This window comes from Athene cunicularia (genome assembly GCF_003259725.1).
Source record: "Athene cunicularia isolate RWA chromosome 2 unlocalized genomic scaffold, athCun1 chr2_part1, whole genome shotgun sequence".
Taxonomy (NCBI): domain Eukaryota; kingdom Metazoa; phylum Chordata; class Aves; order Strigiformes; family Strigidae; genus Athene; species Athene cunicularia.
The window spans coordinates 61,671,608-61,692,333 of NW_020799095.1; the positions used below are offsets into that span (position 1 = coordinate 61,671,608).

Sequence of the window (20,726 nt, forward strand, 5' to 3'; positions counted from 1 at the left end):
CACCCCCCAAGTTTATATACCAAGCACAGCATTCTATGGTACGGAATATCCCTTTGGCTAGTTCAGGTCAGCTGTTCTGGCCATGCTCCCTCCCAGCTTCTTGAGCACCTGCTTGCTGGCAGAGCATGAGAAACTGAAAAATCCTTAACTTAGGATAAGTGCTACTCAGCCACAAGTAATACATCACTGTGCTACCAACACTGTTCACACACTGAATCCAAAACACAGCATTGTACCAGCTACTAGGAAGAAAACTAACTCTATCCCAGCTGCAAGCAGGACAGCACCCCAGCAAATACATACTGTGGTCCAAGATGTCTCACTGCCATCATTGTCCTCCTTTCTAAACTCTCCTGTCCTTTAACAACAGTGATATGAAGCCCATTGATGTTCATCCCTTTCTAGGTTCAAGGCAAACAGCAGCTCCGAAGACTGTTTCCTTATGAGCTTACAGACATTTTAGTCTCCCCTTGAGAGCAATGTGTTCTTCCCACTACATTTTCTGCCCTGCTGTCACCTCCAGCCACCACCTCCAGCTACATTCTCTTCACAACTGAGGTGTGCTCCAGCACAATGCTCGGAGAAGCTAACAGGACACTGGCTGGCTCTGCTGTCTCTGTGTTGGATGACTCCTGGCACACTGCCCAAGCCTGGAAGCCCTGCTGTCCCTCCTTCAGCTGCCTGACCACCCCCTTAGTTTTTTGGGGAACTGAAAAGAGTTTTAGGAAAAAGTAGAACTGATCCCACCTGCAGAGTGCTGCTGCAAGGTGCTGGCCAGGCCTGGTGGACAGCACTGCCGACGCACAAACTCTGCACCACTTCTTGGGTCCCATCAGAGCTTTGTCGTCACAGTGCTACTTTAAATGTTCTGTTTACTTTCAATTTTAAACACTGCAGTGCACTATCTTTGACATTTTTCAACAGCCTCAGAAAACAAGAGTGCTTTCCCAGTAATTACACTATCTATAGGACTCCACTGAGCCCACTTTGTAAGGAATATTGCAAATAATAACATCGCATTTTTCAGTCACCCAAGGTGAAAGCATTTAGGAGTACTGAATTACTATCATTTTTTTTAAATAATAAAATGGAAGCTTATGATGATCCACCCTCAATGATACATGTTTACTAGTCATTAGTCACACCTCCTTCTCTGGTTAATAAATAAGCCAAGTACTTACTAAAACTGCAAGCTTTTCCCTCTCAGGATGCTAATTTTAGTACAGCGGTTTGTAGCTGGACACCAGTGCTGTACCCTGCTCTGCCAGCCTGCCTCGCCCATGCCTGATCACTGAAAACTCAGGGCTGGGAGTCTTCTACATGGGTTTGTGATAGTTTAAGACACTCCTCATCCCCAGCCCTCTGTTTCACCTTTCTGTCCAAAATAACTGCCCCTGCAGCAGCTGATTAAACAAACACCAGCCTGTTCCTCCACCACTGCAGTTCACAGCCCTCTGTAGCCAGCTAAAAATTGTCTCTTTCAGTGGTTTATGATAATATATGCTCGATGAAGCACTACAGCAGCTTGAGGCATTGAGACACAGCTGTCTTAAGCAGCAACAGGATCCACCAGAATTCATCTGTCAGCATAAAATAGCAAATACTTGGGTTCTGCGCACGTTGCCACACCATGGTACTACCCTGGACACCTCAGCAGCAGGAATCACTTGGTCACTGTAAGAATAGTCTCTGTTTGTCTGCACACAGCAAAGGATCAAAAGCTAGCCTGGATCCAGGTACCTTACAGCTGCACGGGAGAGAAAATATAATACATGGCAGAAGCCCCCACCTCTAGAAGAAAACCAGCTGGGGATAATGCACAGCCAGTGCCAGTGAGCAAGCTGGCACAAGGCCACAGAGTATCTTTTTTTCCAAAAAACAGAATGAACCTCAGCACTTTCCACAAATATTTGGCATTATAAGGAAAAAAACCCACGTTTTCCCAGATGCAGTAACCATGAGTGCAACATGCCAACGGGACAGGAGAAGTTTTGTGCTTCTGGCTGTTCACTCAGTTCCCTCCCTGATACTGGCTGCAGATGAGGGACACAATGAACAAGCGACAAACACAGCAGAGGAAAAAGCTGTACTTGTATTTTGACAGCAGCGACACAAACGCAAGGTTAACGATGACATGTACTGGGTTAGCAACTCCACAGCAGCCAAACTATTAAAAAGCCAGCCATGCTTTACTGCCATCACCAGTCTAAGTCAGAAAAATATGAGACAGCAGCATCACAGCTGTCAAGTTCTAACAGTCCTGCATTGCCCATGTTTTGAAGAAATATGTACATAAACTATACAGTTCTAATGCTATGACATATTCTCATCAAAATGAAAGCTACAGTCCTCTAATAGCTAAGCCTTTCTTAATATATTCCATGGTTAAACTACATTAATTCAGTGTTATCATAGGAAATTTAAACACGTAACAGGCATGAAATTCAAATTTGCAAATTTACAACTGTAAGTTAGCCCCCTTGCACATAATGAAGTTTCCTGTATTAGTGTGTATGCTCCTAGATTTACACTTTCGTGTTTATGACCAGTGTAGACAAATTACGGTTGCTGCAGGAAGCATAATTTTGAATTTCTTGGCTGTCATGTCTTAAAATTTGCAGTCACAATGTTCCATTATAAGTTTTCTACCCTTCCCTTCACCAAATCTTTTTTTTTTCTTAGTTATATATAGTAAATTCTATATATTCATACATGTATACACACACATAGATACATTTATGTGTAAACACACATACATATACCCAAAGGAGGAAATGGAGACATTTCAACAGACAACTTCTATAAAGTCTGATAAGCAGATATAGAGATATGTTCTGGGATTAAGCTCTTAAAACAAAAGCAAATAGACCAGTTTGGGATTGATGCACTGCTCTGTCCCTCATAGGGAACAGTGGAAGAGTGTTAGCCTCCAGTAGTCTCTGAGCTTCTCAGGGATGAACACACAATTATGACCAGCCCTTTCTGGATGGCAATCTGCACCCCCCAACAGAGCTCTTCATCTCTGCAGGACACATACAGGTATCATGTGTCCATGGGAACATCATGTGCTCCCTGGAATTCAGGCACTCGGCTTGTACATGGACCATTTTGAGTGGAAGAGGTTTTCTTCACGCATGGATGAGAATGCTCTATCCTTGCCTTGAATATCATGTGAGTGCCTTTGAGTGTCCCCAATGGCTTTCAAGCCATTAATTCATTTAATGTGGAAAGGGAAACAACCTTCACTACTTCTCACAGAAGCAAGTAAAAAGGAGGAGAGAGAAAGGGTTGCATCAGTTTTAAAATGAATTAAAGGGTGCATTTTTTTCACACTGTGCATACCATAACTAAGGATCTGTTACACGGAACCAAAAGGGACTATACAAATTCACAGTGGACAGATCCTTTATTTACTGTTAAACAGAGCGATCCAACTGCATTTTTAGTTCAGCAGACCTCTCTCAGCTTTAAGCAGTAAAAGTAGAGAAGGATCACGCTGTTTCCATATGCGCTCTGCTGTTCTACAAGCACTTGCAGTTTGCCGTCAAAGGAGACAGCATACTTGAGCTGGATGGTTAGGTATGGATTAATATGTCTTTTCTTTTTAAGAAAATTGCTTCTTTCATGGCATTCTGGTAATGACAATATTATCAAACTGAATCTCCTTTCCTTATCTAGTTTAGTGATTTCTCATCTTAAAGCAAGTATGGAGAACAGCATAGACATTGAGCTACTGACAAGAACTGGGTGTACATCACCTTAGGTACAATTCCTCTTAGGCATGGTAGCAGTACTATGCAATTAAGTCCTCTAGAGGCTCTAGGGCTGGGGGAAGGGGAAGGATTGCCTAAACATTTCCAAAGCCACCCCCATTTTCTTCCCTTTTTACTTTCTAACCAGCCTAGTTCCTTTCTGTTCCTAAAGGTTTTCATTTGCATTGCTTGATGGAAATTTTTGATTTCTAAGCTCTGTTTAGGAGTCCTGGTTCTGAGCCTGCTCCTTCGTTTGAGACAAGAACCCAAGCGAAAGCTACCACCAGCCACATTTGACTACAGATACTCCAGATAACTGGATTTGCCAACACACATTTGTAGGTCGAATCAATCAAATAATAACCCAGTTCCCACTCCAACTAGTGCAGTTCACAGGCGTTCATGGGGGTGAAAAGGGGGAGTGATGTCAGATTCCCTTCTAGCAATCAATACCTTGAAGAAAATCATGTTTGGCAGAAAGACCAGCTTGTTTGTCAGCAGTAGCCTGCACAATTAAACAGCACTGGGTTACTGTTCCTCATCTTGGCAAAGCACTCTCTTTGCCTAAAGGCATCCCTTGGGAAAAACAATCATGGAATTACAGAGATACAGGAAGTACCTTGCAGGAAATATAAGAAAGAAAACAATGCTATCAAGAAACACAGAAAATTAAACTGTTCTCAAAGGTGAAACACCCGTCCCAGACCCAGGTTGAGCAGGGAGGTGTCATGGGACACAGTTTGTCTTTCTAGGTAAGACTCAGCCTACAATGTAGGATGAAGCAGCTAAGGCCTCCTGACAGGAACTGCAGCTTTGTGCCTGGCCAAATCTGTGGACCAGATCCCACTCTACTGTGTGGTGCATGCCACCATCTGAACTCTGTCCTCTCCCCACCTAGGTTAAGCCCTATGGGGTCTTGTTGAAGGTAAGAGTTTATCTCTCAAGTCATGTTACAGGTTCCCTGAAGGTGCAAAACAAGAGTTAACTGCTTATATTCTGCTTGTGTTCACCATGTAAGCTCTTCTTATCATCTCCTTTAGTCACCTTCTCCAATGCTAGTGAAGCACCTTTGAGTAGAGAAAAACCCAAAGACTTATCACAAACGCATGCACATGTATATACGCACAAGAACAAATACAACCTTTCTTGCACGCTAAAAGTTGCAGCTTGTTAAGGAGGAGCCTGTCTGACAAAGTTGATACCTAGTATGACACTGAAAAATTAAGAAGGGTAACAGCCAATGAAAAGATTAAACTTCTTAAATAAGCTCCTCCACCTTTTCCAAGCACTATGAAGAATGGACAAGAGGACTGGTGTTGTGGCAGAATGAGTGAATAGAAAGCTTGCCATTAAACGTGTTTATTCAAAAGTAATGCTAGTTATTAAGCCTCTGCAGTCCAACCAGGAAGGGACACTGTTCTCTTATGCATGACGTTATTTTAAATTGCAAGCATTTTATTTTAAAGTCAAGCTCATTTAAATTTGTCATGGACAATGCTCCAAGTTTAAAGCCACAATACACTGAGTGCAAATATGTATTTTAAATTGACCTGTTGTCAAAAAACTAAGAAACAACACATGGCTTTTCAGATGCTTTCCAGACACAAAAAGATAACTTCTATTGCCACTGAAAAGGTTATTTTTATATGATTAGTAAGGAATTGAAAAGGTGCAGGAAAGACATTAAAAAAAAAAAAAAAAAGAAAAAAGGATTGACCTAATACTATTACAGGTAGGGTTGTTGCATAAATCACAGCAGAGAAATCCAGATACCCACGCATTTGGACATTTGGATATGCTTTGCCACTTGTGATCTGATTATAAAAAACACCAAAAAATAAATGTAAATGATTCCTAAATAGCAGTGATGGACCTTCTGCTCTGTGCTTGACTAGTCAAAAAAATCTCATTTCCATACAACAGATAGGACTCACAGGGAGAACCATCAAAAGGGATGTGTCTCTACTACTCACTCCCACCTCTCAGCTTTTTACAACCCCTTTTTGAAAGCACCAGGGTGAAGAAGAGATTAGTCTGACATGTTCCTATAGAAGTTCTAGGTCTGCTGTGGAAAAATATGCATTCTCCTCATGCTCCTTCCCCAGCCTCCCAGTTGATGGCCTACTGAGCTAGCTGGTTTCACAGTGCTAATCTCCCATTTCAAACACACTTATATCACCGCAAAACAACTAAAAGCCAATAAATGCTTTTTCTGGTATCACTTTCCCATTCGAGCAGTTGTTACCAGAGAACTGTTGAGAAACAAAGGGCAACAGATGGGCCAATCTATTTATTACATTGTGGTGTCATCTATAGAAAGCAAGCTTGTGCCCTGAGGAAAGGAATCCAGTGATTTGAAATCACCAAAATGGCAAAGCATATTCTCACACCAAACCTAATAATCAACACTTAGGAATGTATTTTGCACCGGCTGACCATATTCTGTCTGTCCTTCCTATCCAAATCTCCCACCCCATAGGCTGAATCACTATCATTTTTGTAGCAGGGATCAAGAGGGAGAGGAGACACAAACCATCAGTGAATAAAGACTCTATGTAACAATCCTGCACTTTCCTAAAAAGTATCTACCATGCCTGTAAAGAACAGGCAATAAACTGGTGTAAATCAGCAGAAACCCAACTTCTCAGCAGATACTAAGAATTTCTTTTTCAGCAGTGCTGAGCACTTGCAGTTCCTGCAGAAGGCATTGGTTGCTGCAGGCAGTCAGTGTTTTTGCCATGCGCAGAAGTCAGGTTTCCTCCTTTCTTATGTCTTGGTTTGTATGTTTTTTCTCGTTATGCTTAATAATAATGCCGAGATAAATAGCTCAGTGGGGTAAAATACTGCACACATCAACAATTCATATAGAAGATTTATATCTAAATAAAGAATGCGAGTATTTGGAAAGAGACTGCAGCAATATGAAGATGTATTTCTTCCAAATACATAGCAGAACAATAGAAACAAAATGCACCCAACATTTTATTTCAGCTTAGATGAAAAATCTCATATAAAGCACTGTTGATTATATTTCCTTTTCTTCTCATTAAATCCAACATTCTGGAGAGTTATTGTTTAAATAGCAGAATCTCCAGAATACCTGAATATGGTTTACACCGAAATAAACTGGCATTACAAATCTTACAGGCACACACAACACCTGAAAATGTCCTTCTTCCTGTCTAGCAAACTGTGGGGTTTTTTGGTTTTTTTTTCTCTCACTCCTAAAAAGCACAGAGATTTCCAAGACAATGGTAATGATGCTTCATATTTCTTCGCCAGGTCCAACTTCATATGATGCCCTGGACATTGCTATGCTACAAAGGAATGTCCTTGTCTTTCTACACTTCTCAGACTTATGAGCTAAGCTGTACCGTCTGAGAGATGCTACTGTAGATACACCATCATAAAAATCTATGCTCCCTATTAGTTAAAAGATCCCAATTGCCACATACAGCAATTTACCTGAGCAGATTACTGGTGGTTTTGAAATATTCTTCATGATTTCCAAAGTCACTAAAATAGCTGGGTTTCCCTCTTTACTTGGGGAAACGTCCTGAGCTGCAATGACTCTTGGCGAAACCCAGTACTTTAGTTTCCAGAGTAGTCAGCTTCATTTTTCCCCCTTTTTTCCCCCTTAAGTATTAAATTCATACAAATCACAACCTCCAAAGTGCAAAACCAATAATAAAACACTAAGGTAATGTAGCAAGCTAAAAACAGTATCTAACTTTTTAAAGAACAGTAGATAAGCTAGGGATAAACAGAAATGAATGGATTTATTTACTTCTCCAATACTCAGAAGGGGCAGAAAAGTCTCTAATTTTTCCTTTCAGGCAGACCCTAAGCATTCCTAAAGCTATACTCTTGTTAAAGAGTAACAACACTTATGAACAGAAAACAACAGAAAAGTCATAAAGCCAAGAACAGACTAAATACAAAAAGCATGAAAAATACACTAAGCATTTAAATATGTGATGATACAATGTGAGGAACATTTAAATCTCTACAACCAGAATCCTTGTGCACAACAGGCATTTATTTAGTGCCTTTCCTTACATTGCAAGATTAAGAAAATGGGTTCACTATTGCTGATTTAAGAGAACAGATTACATGTGGGAATAATTATGATAACTGGATTTAATGTGTGCAGGAGCAGAAGGATGCAAGCAATCCTCAAAAGAGGTGATTTCTTCCCACTATTCAGTTTTAGAAAATTGCAAAAACAAATCATCTGCAGCATACAGACCCCAAAGCATTACTGACTTGTCACATTTTGTTTTAGGCTGTCACTACCATGGTCCATGTGTGTCTCACACTAGCAAGATGAAGGAAATTGAGGATGGGTATGATAAGAATAATACAGTTCTTCCCAACTGTGCCTTCTGTTGTTTGGCTATTCTCTGTAGCCTAATTCATATTCTGATCAGAGAAATAGGAGCTGAAAATCAGGGGTTTTTTATTAACACCATGTACTTCAAAAGGTGCTCCTCTTCACGCATATGCACACATGCACCCAGACTGTTCTCCCCAGCCATCATTTCCTAGGGACACTACAGCTGAGCTGCAATGGCTAATCATGATGCAGATGATGACTGTGAGGGTTTAGGCATGACTTTATAGATCACTTCATCAAAAGCTCTTTGCAAAATGTATATTTTGCATGTAAAACATTGGCACAAATGTTAAAACAGTTATCAAGCAAACATCTATGACAAAACCCATCCTTTTATCCAAAACTGGTAGAAAGAATTAGAGCGTATTTCCTACTGGTTTCAAGATACCTCTTCCTCCCACCTGCTTTGTATTTCTGTGGCTGTGTATGCATACCAATACATACCTGTATCTCCAAAGACATATACTTGCATAGCATAAGTGCTTAGGCACATTTGAAATAGGAGTTTATTCTTAAACCAAATATATAATGTACACTCACAAAGATGTATTTAATCCCATTGTATGTATGCAGATATTCAGATTGTGATAATCACCTAGGTCTGCCAGTCAGAAACCAGGGTCCCATTAAGTAGACAGAGCCCTGTCCTGAAGAACTTCCCACCCAAGGATATTATTGGAGAAATCATGCTGAGGCAGGAGGTACAAGACAGCTACAACTGTAAACAGCATGGGAAACAGAACTATCAAGTAGGGAAACTGAGTCACTTCTCAGGTCAGGGCCAAAGATTAAAGTCAAGATAGTTACTGTGCTATCCTCCTAGCCAGAATTCTACTCCTTGAACTATAATTAAAACAATATTGGAAAAATACTGTCAAAAGTGTAAGGGTTACCCTCCTTACTAGCTACATACTTTTGTAGACAGTTAAGACTGAAAGCTCTGAACATCTGTGGATTCCTGCTGAAACCACCAGCAGCTGGTTCTCATAACTTCACATAACCAATACAAAATCTATTGTTATTTTAGATTTCCAGGTTTACTCCTTCACCTAATATTAATTTAATGTGGGTTTCAGCATATATATCACTGATGGAAATTGCTCCATGGCTTATTTAAGCACTTTGTATAACCATTATACTTCATCATTTGGGATGCAATAAAGATTGGTTGATATACTCAGCAGCAGAATTACTCATTTGTGAGCTATTTGTTTTAAAGAGCCTCAACCAGTCAAACTGCAAATATATGAGGTTTAGAGATCATAGCAAACCACAGTAACACATGATTTTTGAAGCTTATTGTACTTTTTGCTAAGTAATCATTTAAATAGTATCAGGTGTACTTTGACTGGGTTACATTTTTTTTTTTTTTGGTACCAAAAAACCCAAAGACATCAGCAGCAAAATAATTCTACTGACAGTAACTGTACATTGCAGCAGCATTTGTAAATGGAAATTCATTCTTTATTTACATCATGTTGGGGTGAGCTCAAAATTTAGTCAAGGCTACAGTTGCTCCTTTTTGTTTAAAAACAAATTTGAAGGAAATTCCTGGTGGTCTGTTCCAGCTGCTGGGATTCTCTTTCCCTTGTATTGATGACACACCTGCTGGCTATACCACATTCTCTACATATTTACCCATCATCCTCTAAATTAACAACATGCTCTAAATTCAGCCACACCCGAGATGGACATTCTTGATGTGCCTTTTTTTCTTTTTTCTTTTGCTTGTGCCAAAGCTTTTCAAGGATATGTTGTGAATGTTATCACTCTTGAGGACTTGTGGACTTGTGAGAGGCTGGGTTTCTGCCATTTTGTTCCAACTTTCCAGACTATGGAGAGGCAGGAAAAAAATGTGATCTTGAGTTTTTAATTTGTTTTTCAACAGGTAATATTCCTTTTTTTAGTGTAAGTATTTTTACATTAATTATATGGAAGGGAAATGGCAAACACCTGTTTGGGAAGATATGGACAACCCAATTTGAAATTCACAGGACACATCTACAGACTCAGTGGCCTTTGGATCTCGTGAGCATTGCACAGCTGTATTTCACTTGGGATGCCACCACTGGAATCTAAGTGACAAAAAACTTTCAACAAAAACAGCTGTATGTCTTCACCTAAGTTACACTGTTCTTTCTTCTCTAGTCCCCTGGTTTTATCCTGCCTCCAGAAAGAAAACTGCTGTCTCCTCAGTTGTGAGAAGCAGATCAGGGAACTGATATGGCTTTAAGGAACCACAGAGGAAAAAGGGTCCCTGATCCACCTCACAGTGCAGCCACATAAGTAGCTGCTGGGGTACAACTGGAACAGCAGAACAGAACAATACATGGAAACATGGGTAAGTGGGAAGGAAGAAAATATTACGCTTTTCATCCTGACACTGTGAGAACCAAGGCTCTGGGAACAAGTGGTACAGAGCAGTCATAAAACCACCAACATCCTTCAAACAGGGAGAATCTTCAACTGCTCTGACTGGACCTTCAGTCAAAAAAAGAGGACATCTTCCAGATGGACACACTGGTAATTTCACATTGCAAGCTTCCCAAAACCCCCATGGCACTCTCCAAGTTTGTTAGTAAAGCCCTAAACTTCCCACATAGCTGAGAATTTGAGGAAACACATAATTACATCCAGGTTTTAGAGTTACCTGGAGTCATAAAAATTCTAATGGTGATTTAACTATGTATTAGCATAGAAAACTGAAAGGAGGGATGAAATACTTTGTTCTTTGTACATGTATACACATATACTTCACCCACTCTAAACAAATTTCAACTGGGACAATTGTATACAACGCAGAAAACTCAACCAGAAAGAACAGCTCAAACTAACTTTTTTGCTTCAAGTTACCACCAGCAAGAACAATTCTGCTATTGGCATGTGACAACTTAATGGAGGTAAACATGAGAGTTTTCAAATATTCTAAGACTGTGAAAACAACCTAGAATTACTTAAAGTATTTTCAAGGAATATAGGTGAAGGAGTGGAAAAGAACTATGTTTTTGCTAGTGAATACCATAGGCTTCTTTGTACTTCTCACTATTATCAAGGTGGCTGCTAGATGGATGACATGGATTTGCTTTGCCCTTTGGCACTCCAGCAGACAACAGACGGAGATATTACATAAGATAAATATCACTGTCTAATCTAAGTGCAAAGGGCTATTGCCATTTTTTCAAATACAAGCGGAAAGGAATTAAACTATTGCTGATTTGTCCAGGTTCAACAGGAGGCTATCAGTAAGACTAGATTGCAGTAGGTGGGTGGAGGGATGGAAACCGGGTATGTGTGAAAACCTGCATCATCAGTATTAGCTCAAAGGGTAGCAGCTGGATTGCTGGGAACCACAAGCCCCGTCAGTGGTTATTTTTACCAAGAGTCATCTCAGTGCAGCCTTAGTCATGGGCCTGGGTTCTGGCACACTAAGTGTTTCACAAACCCAGAATCAAAATGTGGAGTCCTGTGACAGTTCCTGCCCCTAAAGGCTGATGTGCTAACTGTAAGACAAAATGACAAGCAGATGAAAGCTTGAGGTAGAGTCCACTAGAACCATGAAATGAAAACTCAGAAATAACAGACAGGTCTCTTGGCTTTTCACCACCTCAGACATTTGCTACCAGCAGTTTTGGTAGACATTGCAAGAAATTGGGAGTTTGTGAAGGAGAGGATTGAAAGAGAACAGGAAAGTGGATATCACAGAGAGCTCTTCCCCAGTGTGAGAAGCAGTATCAGAAAAAACCCAGAATGCTCACATGGACACTTAACAAGTGAAAAGAAATGTTGAAATCACTGTCCAGTTTGATGCAGGCATCAGTTTCTGCATAAGGACTAAGGGCTGCTAGGTGAGAACAGGTTATGAAGTGCCTTGACAGTGAAGAAAAGCAACATCTCCTTGATAAGCCACAGAAGGGATAACAAGAAAACATGCAAAAAGAACTCAGTTCTGCTGAGAAGGACCTTGGGGCTCCTGGTGAACAGCAATTGGGCATGAGTGCACCCTGCAAGCAAAGAAGGCCAAGAATACCCTGGCCTTTATCAACAGGATAGAGAGAGTGATCATTCCTCTTTACTCAGTGCTTGTTAGACTGCATCTGGAGTACTGCATCCACTTTTGCCATGCCCCCATCACCAGCACAGGAAAGACACTGGAGCAATGGGCCACCAAGAAGATTGGGAGCTGAAACACTTGCCCTGTGAGAAAAGGCTGAGGGAGCTGGGTTTGTTCAGCCTGTAGATGAGGCAGCTTCAGGGGTACCTAACAGCAACTGCAAGTACATATAAAGAAGTCTTTAACAAGACAGACCCGGGCTTTTTTCTCCCATGTGTGGTGGGAGGATGAAAGACAACAGATGTAAGTCAAAACAAGACAATTTCAGAATGGATATAAGAAAAAACTTCTTCACCATGAGGACACTCATGTAGTGGAATAGGTTTCTCAAACAGCTTGTGCAGTTTCCATCTTCAGAAAGTTTCAAGATCCAACTGGCTAATGTCCTGAGCAACCTGGGCTGATGTCAGAGCTGACCCTACTTTGAGGAGGGGGTGGGTCTAGAGATCTCCTGAGGTCCCTTCCAACCTGAATTAGCCTTAGATTCTATGAAGAATGAAAGCCAAGGCAAAGATGTGGCAGGAAGATGAGACAGGGTACTCCTTTGATCCCCATATTGCTGTTCCTAGCACACTGAACTAATTCAGGAAACACTCTTCAACACCTTCCCATATCTGCTCTTCTGTACAATGTCAGACACCACCTCTCTTTTAAACAAAACACAGCATCTATAGAACCAGTAGCTGTGGTAAGTATCCTCACTCAGGTTTTACTTGGGGAAATAAAAAGCTAAGAATAGCCAGAGAAATAAAGCACTGAATGTGTTTGGAAAATTCATTACCTTGAAAGTCTGAGCACACAGGTTCAGTTGTGCTCCAGTGAAATTGCGTGTGTGTCTGAGCATCTGTTTATTATATCTTATGATAGAAAAGCCACTATATTACTCATTTGCAGTTCACTGGTTATGTAAGCTGCTGATTTTTTTAAAAGTCCACAAAATCAAATTAGGATAGGATAGCATTGGATACACCAGTTTTCATCATGCTTTTTCTTTTGTTGAGGTATGCCTGAGTTTTGGAGAGCTGCTATAAATGTTTCAATCATTGCTCTCAGACATTTCTGGCTTTCAACACCACCCCCCACCCTCAACCTAAGAGTGATGATAATACTTTAAAGTGCAGAATTGCTTTGATGGCTTGTGGTCATTATTTTTGTGGGCATTCATACTTCTTGATTTTTCAAAAGGAGATCAAGAGTAGGTTATACAGTACAAAGTCTGGGAATACTTTCTGATTGATTTAGAAAGAGACTTTTGCATCAGTCTCAACTGCTTTTTGTCTTAAACCTACTCTCTTTTTCTGAGAGAAAAGAGACTCTTCCCTTCCCCACCTCACCCCCATCTTGTTTAAACTTTCTCTGTTTGCCCCCAGAATTTTTCATATTGCTCCCAATGCCCAAAGTATAGCTCTTCTCTCTTCTACCTTCCTCTTAGTCTTATCTCAGTGGCTTGAGTTTTTTTGTATCCAGTCTCATGTGACTGTCCATCTACTCACTCTCTTAATTTCTGAGCCCCTATTTTCTGTTTTCCTTCCCATGTTTTCAGCCAATTGTCTTCAGTTGAGAATGGGAATTCAAGTCCTGTTTACTCTCCAGATGCTTGCTTGTTGACCTTCTTTACCCAAGTGTTGATCAGTAAAACTGGCTTGCATCAAAGAATTTACAAATTAAGTTCGTGATTTGCCAGATTAAATTCATATTGCTAATAACAGCCATTTTGAAAGTTTCCTCTGCTTCAGCCCTGCAAGGCACTGATCACTCTCAGTTGGATCCCAGGAAGTATGAAGATCTCTGATCTGAAACTATTTAGGCATTTAGGTTATGCTTGACTGGGCACAGGAACTATCGCATTGATTTAAATGGGACTACTCGCAAGTTTAAAGCTCAGCATGTGCTTCAGTACTTTGCCTGACTGAGGCCAGAGGGCTCAGGTTCCCAGAGCTTCAATACCAGCACTGCCTACCAACAATACGAGATATAATGTTCTGATGAGAGAAGACATGATGATCAAGTGATTTCTAATCCAATCGTGCAGCTTAGTGAAGCATCTCTGCAATGAAGAAGATATTTTTGCCACCTTCCCATGGCTATGCAAACTAAAAAAAGGAGTTTCACAATGTTCTTCACAGTATACAGACAAACCTGAGATGACATACAGCACTGTAAAGGTTTTATTGACATTCATATAAGATGATCTACGTAAGTCACTCATAAGAAATTCAACCTTCCCAAAGTCATACCAATAAAATGTTTATGCTACACCATCATCTATTCTCTGTTGTACCTCCACATGCATACACACACATTATATATCTTCAATTACAGTAAAACTAATTAGACAATAAATCACAGTTGAGGCTGTACCTCATTTGTTCAGACATCCAAGTTAAATTTACATACTAATGGTTGCGTATTTGCCTTTAATAGATGCACTATTAGAAAGTAAACATAATAAATGAATAACCATTTAAGCATGGAGTTACCTAATCTTGATGAAAAATATCTAAAAATGTAGCAGCCAGTGAATCTATTTACTTTTTTATTGGAAAATAAAGCTAATCACAGACTGAGAAGATAAATATAAATTATATGGAGTAGCGTACTAATGATGGATCATACAGACCCACCCTGTGCAATGAATGTAATAAGATCAAACTGGTTGAAGTGGCTGACATAAACTAGATGCTCTCTTTCTCAAGCATGGAATAAAGGCTATAGAGTACAACAGTTTAATTTGCAAAAGTTTCCCCTTGGACCTGTCAGTGCATTTTATTTTCAGCATCTTCTAAAGCTTCAGGACAGCTGTAAGTCTCCCAGCAGCAATTGGGTATGTGCATAGGAAAGATCCACAGGGATGATGACTATCTAAGAAAATTGAAAAGTGCACAGTAAAGTAAAAAAGTTGTACTGTGTGAACGAGATGGTTCACATGCGTAGCAAATAGTGCAAACTGGGCTACTGGATAAATCTTTTGTCATTAGAATAGGGGCTTAATTCCTATTGAACTCTGAGCAAAGGCAAATGGGAGTGAGTGAGGCCAGCCTTTGCTATCTTGCACAGGAGAAAAATGAGCCCACTTTGATTTCTTTTCCTATATAAATAATCACTTCTTTCCACACAATTGCATCTTTCTGAAAATACACTTTTTCTCATCTCTGTTCACCTTGACTGTTCACTTTTCCAAGCAGGGACAGCCTCCTAACTTAGGGCCACATATACCATTTTGGCTACAGCTGTGCAGGAGGTGAACAGTGACAATTCAAGGTGCTTGTCAACTCTCCTCACTCCACTGCCAAAGATTACTAGCCCCTCAGGTCTCCCAGCAGAGCTGCTCTGGGAGCTTTGACTATCCTGGAGCCATCAGAATAATCTTGGTTAGAAAGCCTATTATTTGGAGTATTGAAACTAACATCTTATTATGAAGGAAAGGAGTTTGGGGAGACTACACGTGCCAGCAGATACAAAGAAGGAACAGCCCCTGGAGCTGATGGAAGGGCGTGGTAAAGGGTAGGTGGTGCTAGGCTTATTGCAGATATTGCAGAATATTACAGATAATTGCAGACATGAGGGAAAGAATAAGTAAGCAAATCCCATAATCTCACAGAGGGAGACTGCAGTTTAGCTAGGAATCTGATCCAGATTCCCTCTGTACCAGTGCTTCCCTTAGAGCAGCATAAACATGCTTCTGCTTGACCTTAGTCCAGGCCACAGGGCTCATCTGCAGTTAAAACAAATCTTAAAACAACAGCAGCCACAGCTGCTAGCAACATCAGATGAAAGTGCGAGGAGAGAATGCATCAGCAGCCAACTGACATGACATGCCACTGGGTCGCTGGGGCAGCAAAATGATGGAGGTTCCAGGAACTGTCCCGCCACCAGAACCCATTTGTCTTAACACCTCTGGGCACACCGCACTTCATCTGAACTGTGAATGTCTTCCTTCCCTAAATGTAATTTTAGTTTTGTACCTTTTCTTGAGAGTTGTCAGAGCCCATGGACACATTTTTTTTTTTGTAAGAATGCTGGCTCAGCATGAACCAGAGAGCAATTACATGCAACTAAGCTCAGAGTCCTGACAAACACTGATGTAACACAGCGTACTAGACTGGATCCAAGCCATTTGTTTTATTATATTACACCTTTCAGGTGCTTAATCCTTCCTTCCCTGTTCATCCTTGGCCTTTCATTTCACATCCTGAGCAGAAGCCCTACACAAGTGATTGAAGGCAAATTACCAGCCTCTGATCCCCCACACTGCTGTGACTTGTGTCAATTTGTAGCTAGAGTGATTTGGTAATCCAAATCAAGGCAATAATCTGATCTGTGGGGAACAGCACTCTAACACTGCTGTGCTGAGTGGCCACAACGGTACAAGCACTGTCAGCTTTTCCCAGCAGCTTTTTGACCTACTGAATCCTGCACACGTATATTGAGCAACTGATGACACAGGGAAAAGTCTGACACATTCAGGCTGTTAAAAGGCACAAAACATATACTTTAGGTCCCAAGAAGATGCTCCAATTAAATTCCATTTTTGAACAAGAGTATATTTAGCCCAGCTATTATTAAAGTTTACTGCTACATAGTGTGAACTTCATGTATTTGAAGAACATTTTAATGAACAGAAAGAAAAATATTTATGTTTGTGGATAACATTCAGATTATAAGAAAGGATGGGGGGAGTATCCAAAGGTTGAAAGGTATATTTCAGTTAAGCACATGAAGGATGGACATTTACCCAGGCCTTCTGAGGCTGCAGGATTCAATTTGTGTAATGAAAGGCTCTCAAAACACCTGGGCTGCTTGGTTCAGTTCAGTCAGGCTGAAAAGTACTGCATGGCCCTGCATGCAGAAAATCTGATACTTTTTTAATATCCACTGAGATTTCTTACAACATCAACACTGGAAGACAGGCTAAAAGTTTTCTTTCAAATATGATATGAATAAACCATGTGATTCATTAATTATGTCTCTTTAGCAAGTAAACAGGTACAGAAGGTCTGCCAACTTGGCTTTATAGAATACCTGAAAAATAACACAGAACAGAAAGAAAGAAAAACTGGCTTATTAACTCCCATCACCTGAGATCTTATGGTAGTACCAAAGATTATTTCACACTATTTGTATTCGAAGGGTCATTAGCACTTTAAAAAGCAATGCCAGTATGTACAAGAAGTATGTACAGTACTGAGCTTGAAAAAGCTCAATGTAAGATACCGAATGAATGCTGGCTACAGACAAAAAAGCAAGCTTGCCTCTACTCTCTTTTATTCAGAGTTGAAAAATGTAAACTAAGAATTAGGGAGAATTATTCTACCACAGCTGAAGATGGGACATGCAGGTAGGTTGTGTGTATGTATGTGTTGGAAAGGAGAAAGAGAAAAAAAAAAAAAAGGAGGAGAAAAAGAAAAAAAGTCCCTAAGAAGTGCTTGATAACAGAGCAAAAATCTGTTTCTAAAACTTTGGCCATATCCTTTCTTTAGAAGAAAAAAAGAAAAGGTTGAAAATGATCCCTTTTTCCACCTCTGCTGTCCCTCTTCATATCCTTCATTCTCCCAATCCGTGTATTTTTCAGTGACCTATTTGTTGGTATACTACAACCGCCAACACATTAATGTGATAAAGCAGCAGTTAATATTACTCCAGTCTTTCCATTTGGTCCTACTAAGAGCACAGTGTCAGCTGACAATTTATCTTCCTTGAGGTCCCCCACCTGCTGCATCCGACCTTCTGATTCATGTTATTACTTCACAATGTATTCCAGCCAGCAAGCCTCAACTTCATGACTCTCTCTACAATACCAGTTCTGGGTTGTAGAACTTTTCTCCTTGTTCCAAGCTGAACGAATGCCAGCTGAAACCAATGCTGCTCAGCAAGAAGAAATGCTTAAAGGTCCACCAAGACCTTGTCACCACTCCCTTATTGATGACACAGTTACCCAGCAAAACATACAAAACCATGTACTCCTAGCAGCCCCTGCTCAGCTAAGATTACCAAACAGCACCAATGATAAAAAAAAAAATATGCATTTCTTTCACTTTTAGCTTCCTAGAAACCATGTCCTTTCCTCTGAGTCTATCCACAGTAACCTATGCCTCTGTCATTTTCAGACTGGTTCATTACACCTGGCTTTACCTGAAGTTGAACATGAAAATGATACACAAAGAAGCCAGAGAGCCAGCCCTCTCTACAGTTCATCTTCAACATCAGACCATATCATTCTAACAAACTGGGCCTTCCCCCAAAAACCCAATCTACTGCCAGTATCAGTTTGAGGCTTGGATCCACAATTTTAAAGTGCCCAAGAAATCTCATTTTAGTTCTATTAGAGATCAGACTGCAATCTGTAAACCAAGACACAACCTGTGTTCCTCAGGAGCAAAGCCAATCAGAAAGATACAGGCTGAAAAGAAGGAAAAGAAAAAGCACTCATTGAAAAGGACAACAAACACTCTGTAGAACAGAGAAACCTACAGGCAGACCCACCTTCAGGAAGAGTGGCAAAAGCCTGTTTTCTTTCTGTAAGAACTACAATTTGAATACCCTAATGCCAGTATCACAAAAAACCAAAACAAAAATCCAAACCAAACCAGAACTGGACCCAAAAACCCCAACCCACCCCCCAAATCTATCTAAATACTATTTTCAATTTTTGACTCTACCAGAGATGAGTCAGAATTGCCATGAGTTAAAAAATGGATGTTGCTACTGATTTGATGTGGAGGCTGCTCAAATGTTATCTAGGCATTATCACTGTTGATTTTCCCTTCTTTATTTTCAGTTCTTAAAAAACAATCAAGCTGCTCAGAAACAAATCAAGTAAAATGGTAAAAGGCAGCAGCAAAAAGTGGTTTGCTGCTTTAGCACTTCAGACTTCGTCAAACATCTACACAGCTGTGTCAGCTCAATTCCCCCAAAGACCAGCGATGCCACCTGACTTGAACCTTCTTGTGCTCATGCTGAAGAATATTATGGAAGTAGCCTTTCCACTCAATCCAGTTACGCTTGGTTACTTTGCAACTATGGAAAGTAAGACAAGGTTGCTAACTACAAAAATCACCTCAGTAGAGGAGTTACAAAATAAACACAAGCTAAGCCTGCACTCTTCCCCCACTATCACCTGGAGGAAAGAGCTGGCACATTGAAGATGGTAAGGCACATTCATAAAGCATTTTGCCAGTTTAACAATGCAACTCACATTGACATCAATTAACATAGAGTGAAAACAATGGGAAAATTTGGTGTTACGATATTTGAATGCTCAGCATCAGACACATTTTTATAATGAAACTGAATTATGGACACAATTCAAGAACAAACCCAAACCAAACAGGCCTAAATCAATCCCTATTCTGGATAAATTTACAAGTTAAATATATGCTTAAGTGTTATACAAAACAGAGATATTCACTGTGTATCAGCAGCAACTCACATTATCTGGTTGAAAAAAATGTTGCCATCAAAAGCTGGATTTTATTGCAGTATATCAGAGAATCATGATAGCTGTAAAGCTGTTGCCTTAAAACCTAATCTGTTAATGGCACAGAATTTTAATTATGTGATATTCTCTAGGACTACACACACTTCGTACTGATAGAAAATTATATATATACTACTTTTACCTGGAATTCTATTTTTTGCCAAATGTGAGGCACAATAAACTGTTTCAGGAAGCGTTCATCTTCACTCCAGAACAGTCGGATGTCTGGGATATCATACAGGATCATGGCCAACCTCTCCAAACCCAAGCCAAATGCCCAGCCAATTTTATCTTGAGCACCAGCTGCAACAAACAAACAAGATAAAAAGTCAAGAGCTTAAGTTTACAACATGAGAAATTGCTGATAAAATGTTCACCTGTTTACCAAGAAAAAAAAAGGTGCACTGTCAAGACAGAAAAGCCTACAAGTAACTGCCAAATGAAAGATCTAAAGGCAACAGGACAGATCCTACTTCTATCAAAAATGCAGCAAGACTGGGCACATCACTGAGTCCAGGAGACAGAAGTGGTAATAAAATAAAGCTGCATCCTTGGCAATTTGTGTCCAAAGTTTCAGATAGACTTTGAGAGATGCTGCATAACACTATACACCTCTTTCCCTTACCATCCTTATAGCTGAGCACTTCCAAACCTGATTCAGTTGTGTTTTATAAGACATATAAACATTAATTTTGTGTTCATTATATTTTACTTGGCCTGACAGACAAGGCCAAGCCTATGAAGCATTTATGCCATTACCAACATTTGAGAGGATCAAAATTGCCTCTTCTGAGGCATTTGGAAGAAAAAGAGCAATGGGATGTGAGCTGCTGTCGCATTAGCATCACACCTCCAACCAGGGAACTCTGGGATTCTGTCCCTGGGAAAAGCCACTGCTCTCACTTACACGTCTCTCTTATGCAGCACTAAATATAAAAAGACAAGAATATTTAATACAGAAGAGCTGCACAGATATTAACGATGCAACAT

The 20,726-nt window shown here is 40.2% G+C and overlaps 1 protein-coding gene across 4 annotated transcripts in view; it reads right to left on the bottom strand.

Moving 5' to 3' along the window:
• Positions 1-20,726, bottom strand: part of FARS2 (phenylalanyl-tRNA synthetase 2, mitochondrial) — a 253,757-nt gene that overhangs the window by 83,758 nt on the left and 149,273 nt on the right. For all 4 annotated transcript variants that reach the window (XM_026843387.1, XM_026843386.1, XM_026843388.1 and 1 more), the window contains exon 6: positions 19,879-20,039. In XM_026843387.1, the coding sequence (XP_026699188.1) occupies positions 19,879-20,039 (161 nt within the window). The remainder of the gene's footprint in view (positions 1-19,878; positions 20,040-20,726) is intronic.